This window comes from Pelecanus crispus, chromosome 6 (genome assembly GCF_030463565.1).
Source record: "Pelecanus crispus isolate bPelCri1 chromosome 6, bPelCri1.pri, whole genome shotgun sequence".
In the NCBI taxonomy this organism is placed as follows: domain Eukaryota; kingdom Metazoa; phylum Chordata; class Aves; order Pelecaniformes; family Pelecanidae; genus Pelecanus; species Pelecanus crispus.
In genome coordinates this window covers 3,733,695-3,746,653 of record NC_134648.1, presented here as the reverse complement: position 1 = coordinate 3,746,653, position 12,959 = coordinate 3,733,695, and the positions used below count along the sequence as shown (strand labels likewise).

Below are 12,959 nucleotides of genomic sequence, written 5' to 3'. Positions count from 1 at the left end.
GACACAAGTGCAAAGAAGTTACAGAATTTCTTTACATAGAACCAAGGAGAAATTTCCTCTCACTATGTATCAGTCCACATTCTTTTCTCCAGCCTTTAATTGTGCTTAATATCATATTCTTTGGTGTGTAGGAGAAGGGAGTAGCTAATCTAAAGTAACACGCAAGTCAATTGATTTGGCTAGTACTACTTTTGTTTTTTTCTCTGTTTTCACCTTAAGTTGCTGAAACTGTAACCACTAAAGTAACATATTGATATAGCAAAACAAGAAGTCAAACAACTTCTGGAAATATAAATCATCCAGTAAAAGCCTGATTTTATATTACACAGAAATCTCAGAATAGGATATGAAGGAAAAAAAGAGTCAGCGGTAAGGTCATGATCCTATATACACACACACACACTATATATATATATATATGGGATACATATGTGCCCATATGTATGGATATATGGATATGCATATATGAATACATATACACACTATATATGTACACACAATACAATGAGCATATATAGTCTTTTTTAAGAGAGATGTTATTATTCTCTTGCATCTGCACTGGTAGGAAGAAAACAAAAAAACATGGCGGGGTGAGGAGAGAGGTGAAGTGAGATTAAAAAAATAAAAGCTTCATTCCTCTATCTTAATTAATTTCATTTGTATTTTAAAAATAAATAGTCAGTTCAAGTACGACACATGACAAAGTGAAAACCAAAATGAAACATTCAGGCAGGTGTCCTTCCAGTATCAAACATGAGGGTTTTATAAGGCAGAGTCCTTCAAACCATTTCATCCAGATGTTGAATCAATCACATGAGTATTTTGGGCTACAGCACACTCCACTTATACCTGATACTTAGTAGCAATTTTCAGTTATAATTATCAAGCATTTGAGCAATCTAAGCCTGCACTATGAAAATATTAATGTTCCTTGCTTATACTACGAGCCTTGAACAAATAGACTGTACAAACACATACATATGTTCAGGTAACTAGAATATTTACCCACCTTACTTTTTATATTTGTATTTTGATGCCCCAAAGCAGCTGCAGTTCCAGCCCCTGCTATTGCCACAAAACCACACAGAAATAGGAATTTTCTCCCTAAGCATCTTATCATATAAATTATTTACACAAAAGGAATAATAATGATAGCTTTTAATAAAAACACTGCTTTCCTATATAGGTTTTTTTAATCAATAAGTCTCCAAATGTTTTTGCTAAAGGTGGTCAGTATTATCGCAGACAACCACAGTAACAAGGAAAAGAACGTGTTCAAGGTTAGCAAATAGGACAAATACCAAAGGTAGAACCAGGGAAGTAAACCCAGATCTAAGATAATGGTATGAGTGTACAAAACCATACCTATATATAATAATAAAGACTTTCTTCAGCTGATGCAGCATCTGAACTAGTTCATAAAGCTTGCTAATCAATCTCTACGCTTATCTCAGAGTTGGCATACATGAGGCAGGACTTTGAAATTTTTCCTTCCCTTTATAGAGCGAGCCACTGGAACATATGCACGACCGTGATGGGTTGGACGTGTGCCAGTTCCTGGAGCCCAACGCTCTGTCTCTGCCAAAGGCCAAAAGCAGAGAAGGGTGTAAGAGATGGACAAGCACATTTGGTGCTTCCCCAGAGTACTCCACCAGCCCCCAACCAAGCTGCGTTACTCGCTCCTCGACTCACTGAAAGACATGGTACACTGTATTCCCTCCTTCTTGTACAGTTTTGTCATCATGCGTTGGCACATGCACAGCCATGGTAATACAGGGGATTATATCCGCCTTCCTCAGGATCTCGATTCGTGTTTCTATAATACGCTTTAGTCACACTTTTAGTAAAAAAAAAAAAAAAAAGTGGTTCAGTAACAGTTTTAAAGTGTGTTACAAGCCATTTAAGGTAGCAGTTTGACATTGCAGGTCTTTATAACAATTATTAAACTCACAATACATTTCAGTATCGTAACTTGATTTGCTCGCTCAGCCATTCAGAGTCTAAACATACTAACGGCTAAACATAATGAAATTATGAAACAGGGGGAAGAGACTGGTGATTTCAGGGCTCGTGATAACCATGAGTTTCAAATCAGTTCTAAGGGATCCCTCAGGGTTTCCATCACACCCTGTTTGCTACGATGAGCAGGAGGAATTACCGTCCTCCTGTCCTGCGTTCCTTGGAAACTACAGCTCTAACCACAGGAAGTCTGAGTAACCCTGACTGTTCATTTCAGCTTTACAGACGTACGTATTTAACTTAAAATTCTACATTGTACAGAAGTGTATAGTGCTTTAATCGTCAGTGTTAAAATTCCTGTAAAATTTTCTGACACTTCAGTATAAGGCACGTTACAAGTAAGTTTCAAGTCCTCTCTCGGTATTAACAAAGGCACAGAGGAATGTTCTTCTGAAAGCATTTTCCCACTTTTTTCTTATCCAAGAGCTTTAAAAACATAGTATAGAGTGAGGAACTCGGATTTTCTAGGATTTTACTGAAATTAAAAGGTGGCTTCAATTAGAGTTTAATTTGCATAGATCCCTTTAAAAATCCTGACTAATCACCACACTGTTTTGCAATCTCATTAAGGTCAACAAGGAGGTGGCATCTCTACCTTTCTTCTGAAATACCCTCTCTCCATTTCTCTAATTACACTAAGCCCTTGAGTTATTTTAAGCCTACTCCAAATTTTGTTTACTTATCTGCAAAAAAGCTTGAGAAATGCCCCTCTTAATAGCTTTCCTGTCTAACACTTACGATAATTTTCAGCAATTTTGTCAAAGCATGGTCAGTTTAGCCCACAACTTTGGTAGCAGTGGAAAATCACTGACTTCACAGATACCAGCTGATGAAGAGAGAGAACTCTGCTTTCTTTAAATTGGCAGTTACTTCTCTTAATTGTGTGAACGTTGAACTGGAATCTCTCCTTATTGCCCCCTTTCCTTTGATGTTCAGCTGTAGCTCGCTGGTTGCATTGACGCATAATTTGTGGAAATATGAAGCTTTTACTTTGTAAGTACTGGAGACAGGGTAAAAAATTTTGGTTTCTCATTTTAACTCAATTGAGTGACTAACTTAAGACGCATAGAGTTTAATTTTAAGTGTATTTCAGAATTTATGATATTTGAAGTGTTTACAGTAGAGGTATAAACCACCTCTGCTATAGCTACAACTGTTCTACAAATCTGACAGTGCTGCACTATCAATCTTTGGAAATGCTACTTTAAAGGGTCACACAATCTACTTAGTATCAGCCCTAGTTTTCAACTGTAGCATTAAACTCTTAATTCTGAGACCTGTTATCTGTGCCCAACATGCTTTTTTTTTTTTTTAAAATTAGAGAAATGGAAGACACATGGGTAACAGTCTTTTTTTTTCTAAATATGCAGTTATTATTTCCTAGTGCACGTATTTAACTTAACATTCACTATTCTTCTCTTCGGACTTATGCCATCAAATCAGTTTTAGTGATTAAAGCAAATCTTTTGTTGATATATTTTAGTCTAAATTAAGCCTTCATTAGACATTATTTCTCCAGAATATGGGATGAAATTTTATGACAGAGAGAGCAGGCACCCCCGCAATATCAGCAGCTATTCAATTGGTATATCTGCCAATCATTCAAACGTAGCACCCCCACCTGAGGACAGAGCTAGCATCTGTCTCTTGGCTCAGCGAAAGAATAATAGTTTCAAAAGACTTGGATGAAGACTCGCTCTCTCCGCCAGGTTCTTGGCATTCATCAGCAATACAAGGTATGGGTTTAAGTTGAAGCAGTCTAACACACATGGGACTCAAGCACAGAACTTATTTATTCCAGGTGAACACCCTGACACCAGCTATTGCTTGCTCTTCAGCAGGTCCCTCTTTGTACGGTTTGACCCCACCCAACTGATAAAGAAACACAACTCCAGCATATCTATTTGTCCCAAGACAAAACAAGACATCCTCCTCCCATCAACATTATGTTTTGCACGATGGAAGTGACCAGCTTGACTTAGAGCATGAAAGTCAGCCCCTTTCTGAATTCTCAATAGTTTCTTCTTCTAAGAGGAAAAAAAGACATATGTTGCCTGCCAGTCACCCTTAGAATTTGCCTTGTAGATCAAATTCTGCAAATGCAATAAATATTTGTGAAATTCTGGCTGGAAAGAGGAGGGAAAAAAAAAGTGGTTTAAATGATTGCTCCCACTGGAGGAAAGCCCATAGTGTGAGCTCAACAGTTATTTGTTCCTTTTGGCCTGCCAAAGCTTAAAAATGCATCACTTAGAATCAGAGGCACCATATGTCGGCTTTTGCTCATCTAGTGATTAGGTGAGAGGAAGGCAGCCAAAGGTGTGGTGGGGCAGGGAATTAAAGGGCGCACAGAGGAAGCCAAGTCATCACAGTGGAGGCTAGGAGACACGAATGTAAACCGCTAATTGTTCAAAACTTAATCATTCTCCTTTCCCCCGAAAAACAAACATTTTAATCTCCTGTTTTCCTCTGCTCTGTCCTTGCATCTAATTGTGGAGCTCCTGGTTCTAACTCACCTGGTATCACAAGCTTTTCTTCCTGTCCTCACCTTCTGTCATTTCTACTCCTTTTTCCTATTTTTTTTTAAATTTTCTCTATTCCAATTTGGAAAACTTTATTCCTCCCCATGCACAGGACACAGGCTGCTGCTTCCAGTTCTGACATTTAAGTCCATCCTGCCTTCCAGCATCTGGTCGGAGGAGTTACAGAGAAAATACTGTTGAGCTTGAGAGTATCAGCTGCTGTGCAGAAAATGGCACATCCACCGAATCATGGCCCTTGCAACCAGGACCTTCTGCACCCACAGTTACACAGTTAGGTTTTCACTAGCACTAGAGGTAGATCCTTGAAGTTTTTCAGAAAGAGCATTTTCATTTTAAATTTGGGAAGGGCTACATTTTTTTTTTTTCAACTTTGGTCTTGGTGTTGGCCTTTCTTTGCTAACACTTTACTGCTAAAAATTTAGGCAAACGTCTAGCCCAGAAAATGTCTGACAAATTTTAATCATTAGTTACAAAACCATTAGTTGCTAAAAGCAGGATCTTACTGAAGTACTTTAAACAAACTTCACTATTAAGGCAGCAAGCAGCTTAAAAATGCACTTACAAGTTCATGGAAACTCTTACCACTCACTGGATAGTTTTGCATCTTCCTGTAATTGCATTAGACTTTAATATTGCACCTTCATGCAATTATACTACAGATTTCAAAGAAGAGATACTACAGTTCAGATACACATACACACGCACCCTTTTTACGTTCTATCTTAGCAATTACTTCAAATATTTTCTGTAGTCACCAACACAAAAAGCTCAGTCATGGCAGCACACAACAGCAGGGGAGGCAAAGTTGTTTATTAGCAAGTAAGATCATTTTCATTAGAAATTAAATAACTGTAAATGAAAAGCGTCACATTTTACATCTGCACCAGTACAATGCCTTAATTATTGCTTAAATATATAAAAAATTCTCCAAATTGTATTAAATTATATTCAAGTTAATGGGGCACCAGGTATTAAAAATGAGCTGCCCTCTTCTTTCTGCCTCACACATTAAGAGCAGTTCAGCGCTATCCCACCATTATACTCTCAGAAAATGAATTAATTCAAAACAGGCGTCAGGCAAGCCCAACAAAATAACTTTAGAAACAAAGTAACAATACACACACACAAAATATTTTACATACTTTGTTTTCCATAATTTGGTCGGTACTGATTTTTCCCTATGCCTAAAAGAACCAAGAGTATCACATATGCAGAGACCTTAAATCACTAAAATCTCAATGAGCATTCAGATGTAACCCCATCACTATATCACATGGTTATAGCTATATATCTATTTTGTATACATTACATTATATATACACTACAACTATGAGCATACTCCGGTATTTTCGCTACTATCTCCCAGACAAAAACTGAGCTACATATATATGTAAAAAAGTTAAAATACTTCTGGTTTTACTTCTTTCCACCAGAGAAAAGGAATCCAAGTATTATGTTTAAAACCTATGCCTGCAGCTAAGAAGAACTGTAAAATCCCTTTCAATTTATTATCAATGTATCAATCCCAGACTAAAGCAACAGAAATCATGAATTTATTTTTAAGAATGAACAATATCCATTTTAATATCCTTACTCCAGTTACTGCAAAGGATCAGCTGAACAGTACAGACTTCACAGAAAAGATTAGTGCAGTGGAACTGGTGCTGTCCAACAGAAACCCCCAAAAGCCAGGTATGGCAATGCAGAGCGACCTACTCTCTGCGTAACGATGCTTCTCTCGGTGCCTCCCTTACTGTTCTGCAGGCTGAGGGAGAAGCAACATGAAAATGTGGCAAGGGTATAAAAAATAACAACGCTTCTTACCCATTCCTTCCATTTTTGTAAAGGACCATTTGCCAGGATTTAGCAGATTGCTGCTGATGGCTGCGCACAAGCGAGCAGCGCTCAGCGAGTCGGCGCGCTAGGCTCACCGCAACACGGGACCGGGAGCGCTGCGAAGCCAGAACCAGGAGAAGGTCCCTGAGCTCCCTCTGACAGACCTCATGACTTGCCACGACCAGAATGCTTCAAAAGGTTTCCATCCATTTTAAATACGTTTAAAGTGACAAATAATTGCATTTCTCCAGAAGGAAGACAATATATTTATGTAAAGTATCCACATGAAACCAGGTATTAAACTAGATGAAAGTATTTCTGCATCAAATTGAGAGTTTCCACTAAAAAAAAAAAGTGTAATTACTGAGTAACACACCTAATGCTTAAACTAGTATGACAGCATCATTTACACCACAACTTTGGGACAAAGACTGACGTATTCAACAGGTAGATTCTGCGGGTTAAAAAAAAAATAAAAATAAAAAGCACTACACAGCATGCTGAATTACAGGGGTAGACAGCTTCAGCTGTGCCAAAGAGTCTCTGTGAGCTGTCTGGGATTAAAGGTTATACTGCTCTATCCGACAGTGCAGATGGCAACATCAGCAGAGAATTGCTGGGATATACAGCTCAGAAGAATCTCTCATTTTTGTTACATGTTTGTATGTAAATTGGCTTTTGAGGAGTTGCTTCTGTCAGCTTCTATGCTCAGGAGACGTGGATGCTGCCACCTGACTCCAAGTAGGGACATTAGGGTTAATGAATTAATCTTTTAATTAAACGTTCTCACAGATACCTCCCAGACTACACAATCCAATTTTCCTCTTTTTCTTCATCCAGAAAAACAGAGCTAAAACGAGAAGGCAAATCAATTTGGTCCTGTCGTTAACCTTGTGGCAACAAGCCTTTGCAAAAGGTTATTTATTATTACATCCTCTCCTGTGAGCTTCTTAATACTGCTGTAGCCATAGGATGTCAAGAAAAGGCACCAAGACAACTTCTCCCATGCAGTGACTAGTACCAGTTAAAGTGGTGAGGAAAAAAAAAAATTAAAAAAAAGTGAAAGTCGACTGTGCAGTGAAGAAAGGGAAGACACAGAAGAGGCAGGGAACCTTACATTTATATCGCACACTTCATAACTGCATTGAAGTTGGCATTCTACTGACTTCTGCTATTTCACTATTCTGTTGGGGGTGGGAGGGAGATGATGCAATTAATGCAGTAGTAAAAGTTTCCACTGTTGTGTTCTAAAGCTTCCAAATCCATGAAGGTAACTGGATCATGTTTTCCACCAAATGCAGTTTATAATCTTTACATAGTACCCAAATTGCTCCTATTATTTATGTCTCCAGAGTATGAAAAATAAGTTACCACTTTATCAGCAGTCACATCGCATTTAAAAAGGTGCTAACATTTTATGTTTGAAATTAAACAACTAATTAATTTCACATATTTTAATTTGATAATTCTGTCTTCTCTCTGATTTTCCTGACTGAACAATTCACTGTCCTATTTTGAGAGAATTACATAAATCCCTCACTTCAGTTAAAAAGCAGATAAAAATTTCTAAAGGTTTAACTTATTTTTAACTTTTTAAAAAATAATGTATTTTTTTTAAATTCCAACATCCATTCTATACCTTAGCAATAATTTCTGTCATTAAACGGGAATTTGACCTTGATGAAAGAGGACTCCATGAAATAACTCATTTAAGACCTACAAATAATTTTGTTTGAATTAAAGGTAGTCCTGAACTTTAACTAGGCTTCTAAAGACTATTTATAATACTTTGGAAGCTTTTGCTTTGCTGGTCACAATATTGCCCATCCAGCCCAGACAAGACAGACCCAAACAAACATTTTTCCTAACAAACTCAGTGGGATCCGTCCCCACCCCAGCTCTCAGAAACAACGTCCCATGGTTGTCGTGACCACTGCTGCCCATAAATACAGGGAAGACACAAAACTCCAGAGACATGTCAAAGCAGACTTTCATTACCTCCTTGCAGCTTTGTTGGTATATCTGCTCTTTAGGACAACGGGTAAAGGTTTTAAACTAAAAGAGGGGCGATTCAGACTAGATATAAGGAAGAAATTCTTTACGATGAGGGTGGTGAAACCCTGGCACAGGTTGCCCAGAGAGGTGGTAGGTGTCCATCTTTGGAAACATTCAAGGTCAGGTTGGACGGGGCTCTGAGCAACCTGCTCTCGTTGAAGATGTCCCTGCACATGGCAGGGGGGTTGGACTAGATGATCTTTGGAGGTCCCTTCCAACCCAAAGCATTCTATGATTCTATTCTATGATTTTATGATTTTTCCATGCCTGCTTTCTGGTCCTCTCCGTGGCTATAAGGCATGTCAAGCAAGTACAGCCCCAGGCCATGGCGTTCCCTGGGGTCTGACACCATGGGTGCTGCCCGCTTACTCCATCTGGGGAGGCAGAAGGAAACTTTGCCCATCCCACTTGTCACCTCAGCCTCCAGAGCTGCAGCCCAGGACATGTCCAGGGACATGTATTTACTCCTGTTTCTCCAAGAAGAGCTCCTAGGCAATAGCTTGTGCTATTCCTGCTAGCATAAGAAACTCTCTCACATGTACGCCATTGCAACGAAGCCTATCCTTCCCTTCAACATTTGTCCATCTGCATCAGATTAAAGGAAAATGATTGAAAGTAATTAGTTCTTCAAAGGTTTTAATAAAATAGTAAAGGAATCCATGTAAAGAAGTGTCAGCAGTAGCAGCACATGACAGCTGCAAGAGACAACATCATTTTTGCATAACAGAATTAATGTATCCCGTCAGCATTTAAAGCAGATAATAGATTAGACCTGGTAGTTTCAAATATTATATTTGTATGATATTTAATGACTATTTGTACTGGCAGGCAAGTCTCACTGCCTTTCTACATATTAGTAAGCATACTACGCATTTTCCTGAAGTATTAATGTATGGATAACTGATCTCTTATGCAAAGCTGAAATAGGATTTAATGAACCTCCATTGCTCAAGCTGCACATTTTCCTAAAGATGAAAAATGCCACGTACAACATATTTTCCTGCATGTGAATAAGCCTGCTAATATAGATTTCTGAACAGAGTGCTTCCACTCAGCAATTTTTGCCCTTTGGGAGGGGGACGGAAAAGGGGAAGGGAGCAGACACCTCCCCTCACTCCCCCACATCATCTCCATAAAGGAACTGGATCAGCTTTGTTAATACTTTGGTTTCAAAGCTCTTAGAACATAGGCACAGTTGCCTTCTGACAAATGTTTATTAAAACCTAGCTGCAAGCAGTTAAACCTGTTTTACTACATTCTTCCCTTTCTTTGATAGGAAATGATAACAGAGAAAGCAATCGCAGCAGTACAAATTTGGAAATATTGAGAACTGCTGTTAGTTTGACATCTTGCTTGCCTCTCAACAATTCCCCTCCCTGAAGAAGCCCATGCTAGGAATTAAATCTGTACATACTAACAAGACATACTAATCTCCAGTCAGATTCTTAAACGCAAATTCTTTTTCTTTACCAGCAATATGTAAGCACCAGTAAAATTACCGCTCAGATGTAGAAAAAGCCGATTTGCAGCCTCAGTCAAGTATCTGAAACGCAACTTCGTGTGCATGTGCGTGTTTTAGGACAGCAAGTCCTCAAACTCTATTTTGTTTAGGAAAAAGGTATTAGAAGAGCCTTTCGCTATATGCCATGTGTGCAAAGGATGAAAAAGGAAGTTCACCTTTCATCATGGTATATGTTCTCTGTAAATACTTCATTACAGTAAGTTGCTATATGCGCCTCAGAGAAACAAGCTTTTTCTTTTCCAGCAACTAACTAGGTTTGGAAACTTGGACACCAATAACATTTTTTCATTTTTCCTAGTATTATTTTACAAAACATCTAAAATTACCGTTCTCTACTTAAAAGTGTGTTGAGCAAGTCTATCTTTCCACTGTATTTCTTGGAATTTCCCATTAATTCTACCCTCTCCTACCTTTCCTTCTCAATTTCCACTTGTACTGCTGGACTGCTGTTATTACTCTTCAAAATGGGTCCACTGGGTTTCAGATTCTCTGTGGAAATTATCCTTGAGTTTTCTTCAAAACTTTTCTTTACTCAGAAGCTGCTGTTGCTTTCCCTCTTACTGCTCAGACAAGTAACAGATATCGATGCCAGAATCAGGAACAATTGCAGACATACTTCATACCTAATTTCTCAATAATAAGGCTGTATAAAAACTTCTTTTTATCTCATAAAGTCTCCTGATCAGCTGTAGTCCTGAATCAGGTAATGTGAATTTTTTGAGAGATTTGCTGTTGCACTGCTCAAGCCTGATACCGTAAGGGGAAAAAAAAAAAATCCAAAAATAAACCAACATCCTTCTCCCCTTCTCCCGAAAACCCCCAAACACCTCACACACGTTCCGTGACTTCCCAAAAGCAAAGAGTATAACCCATTCATCCCCAACAGCTCACTGGTTAAAAGACATACTTGAGCACCGCTGAGATGAGGTTCAAGCCCTTGGTCTGAATATGTGAATATGGCTTTTGGCCTCCTGCTTTCAAAATAACCTCTCTAAACAATCGAGTACCGCCTATTTCGGAAAGGCAGGTGGCATTGTTCTCTCCTAAGAGTAGACCTGAATTTTCCTGGGAAAAAGACAACAAAAAAATCCAAATGCTTCAGAATTAATAGCTCCCCCACCTCAAAAAAAAAAAACAAAAAAGGTTTTGATAGAAGTGACATTTTCAAATGAAAAAAACGCTTTTGTTGGAAAGTAGGAGTAGGTTTCCAAGTAGGACTATTTGGTATCTCTGAGGCAACACGCTGAGGCCACAGCTTCTGGTTTTACAGAAACAACCCTATCCATTAACACTGAAATACAGAGACAAAGCTATGAATTTTATAGAATAATGATCACCCAAAGAATGTTGTGAAAAGCCAACTCTGGTCCCTGGAAATGTAACCAGTTAGCTTGCTCTGCAGAACAGTTATGTGTTTCATAGTACAGGCTAACAGCTTCTCTTGACAGCTTTCAACTACCCAGTCAATCACATTGCTGTCCAACAGTGCAAAGCTGTGGTAATTTGGCTGATCATGGCAGGGGAACACACAAGATGCTGAAATGGGGTGTCTCTATTCCTAAGTCACAGCAGCAAGAGCTGATGCCCTATAGCACACCACAGACAGTAACAGGAAGATCAGAGCCTCCAAGACGGGATGACTGTAGTCAACCCGCAAGCCTGTGCTTCCTCCCACCGTGTCACCAAACCTGCCCTCTTCATCCAACATTGCAATGCTCTTTCAAATCACAACTCAAGGGGCTGCAGATTCACATATTTTTCAAATATTTATAGGCTGTATGCAGTAGACAACCAGCAGGCCCCCTGCCTTTCAGAGCTCCGCACACCAACCGTCAGGAACACAGAAGGACATCTTGGGTATCCAAACTACTTCAGCTGACTTGAACTCCAGCCTTCCTCCGCAGATTGTTTAACTGGCATAGAAACTATGCATGACCCTCAGAACAAGGATTAAGATCACATAATAGAAACAACAGTTACCACATTTTCTTTCCTTTTTTTTAAAAATAGTGTGCTACATGAAACTCTGCCATCATTGCTTTACACATTTCAGAATTCTTCTCCTACAAAAAAGGTGTTTTTTCTGAAAACTAAAAAAACCCCAAGCTGTAATTAGACAGTCAGGAGAAAAACATAATGATTCCAGCATGCCACCACAATTTTCTCAAGAAGACACCAACAGCTAGCTGAGGTTATGCACTTCAAAACTCATCCTTTCTACCAGAAGTTGGCTGTATGTCCAATGATATGCATGTGGGAGGAGAACCTGCTTAAAAATCATGAATACTCAGCAGAAACTGCAAATAAATAATCTAATTTCTAATTTCTAAATTCCTCATTTCTGACAGCCTAATTTCTACTTAGGATCTAAGATACCGTTCAGAACAACAAATCACAAAATTTTATTTTGGTTTTCTTCTCAGCAAGTATGATTCTGTGAACAGATATAGAAGGCCTGATCTTGTGAAGTATCCAACAACTTAAGTGGTCCTTGACTGTAGAAGCAGCTGGAACATACTGCTTCTGTGAAATGCTGATCTCTTTCACCACTCGTGAAAACAAAATAGTGATACTCATTACTTTGTTACTATTTTTGTAGACCCATCCCATATGAAAAAAGTAAGCTGTGATAATAAACAGTTTAGATGTAGAATGATATCTTGAGAAGCTCTGTTTAGTAATCTGCTTTCCTCTTCCCCTCAAAAGTCTAAACCAGAAGTAACAAATAAAACACAAAGGTTTTGTAAACAGTTTGGGACCAAAAAGAAAAATTCTTACCTTGAAGCATCAAAGCTGTCATACGATCCAACTGTGTAGTGTCTAAACAGTTTCTTTGTTCTGTCTGTTCGTGTTTCTGCACAAAGAAAAGAGAAATTTTAATAATACTCCTGTATTTCTTAATCAAGTGCTGCGTTAATTTGCAACTTCAAAGCAGATTTTCTGCTATACTTCAATGAAAGAAAACTTACAGTACTTCCTAGAATCAC

The 12,959-nt window shown here is 38.6% G+C and overlaps 1 protein-coding gene across 7 annotated transcripts in view; it reads right to left on the bottom strand.

Annotated features, from left to right (window-relative positions):
- The window catches only part of SHANK2 (SH3 and multiple ankyrin repeat domains 2), a 319,997-nt gene that overhangs the window by 151,266 nt on the left and 155,772 nt on the right, over positions 1 to 12,959 (bottom strand). For all 7 annotated transcript variants that reach the window (XM_075713335.1, XM_075713336.1, XM_075713337.1 and 4 more), the window contains one exon: positions 12,751 to 12,826. In XM_075713335.1, coding sequence (XP_075569450.1) covers positions 12,751 to 12,826 — 76 coding nt within the window. The remainder of the gene's footprint in view (positions 1 to 12,750; positions 12,827 to 12,959) is intronic.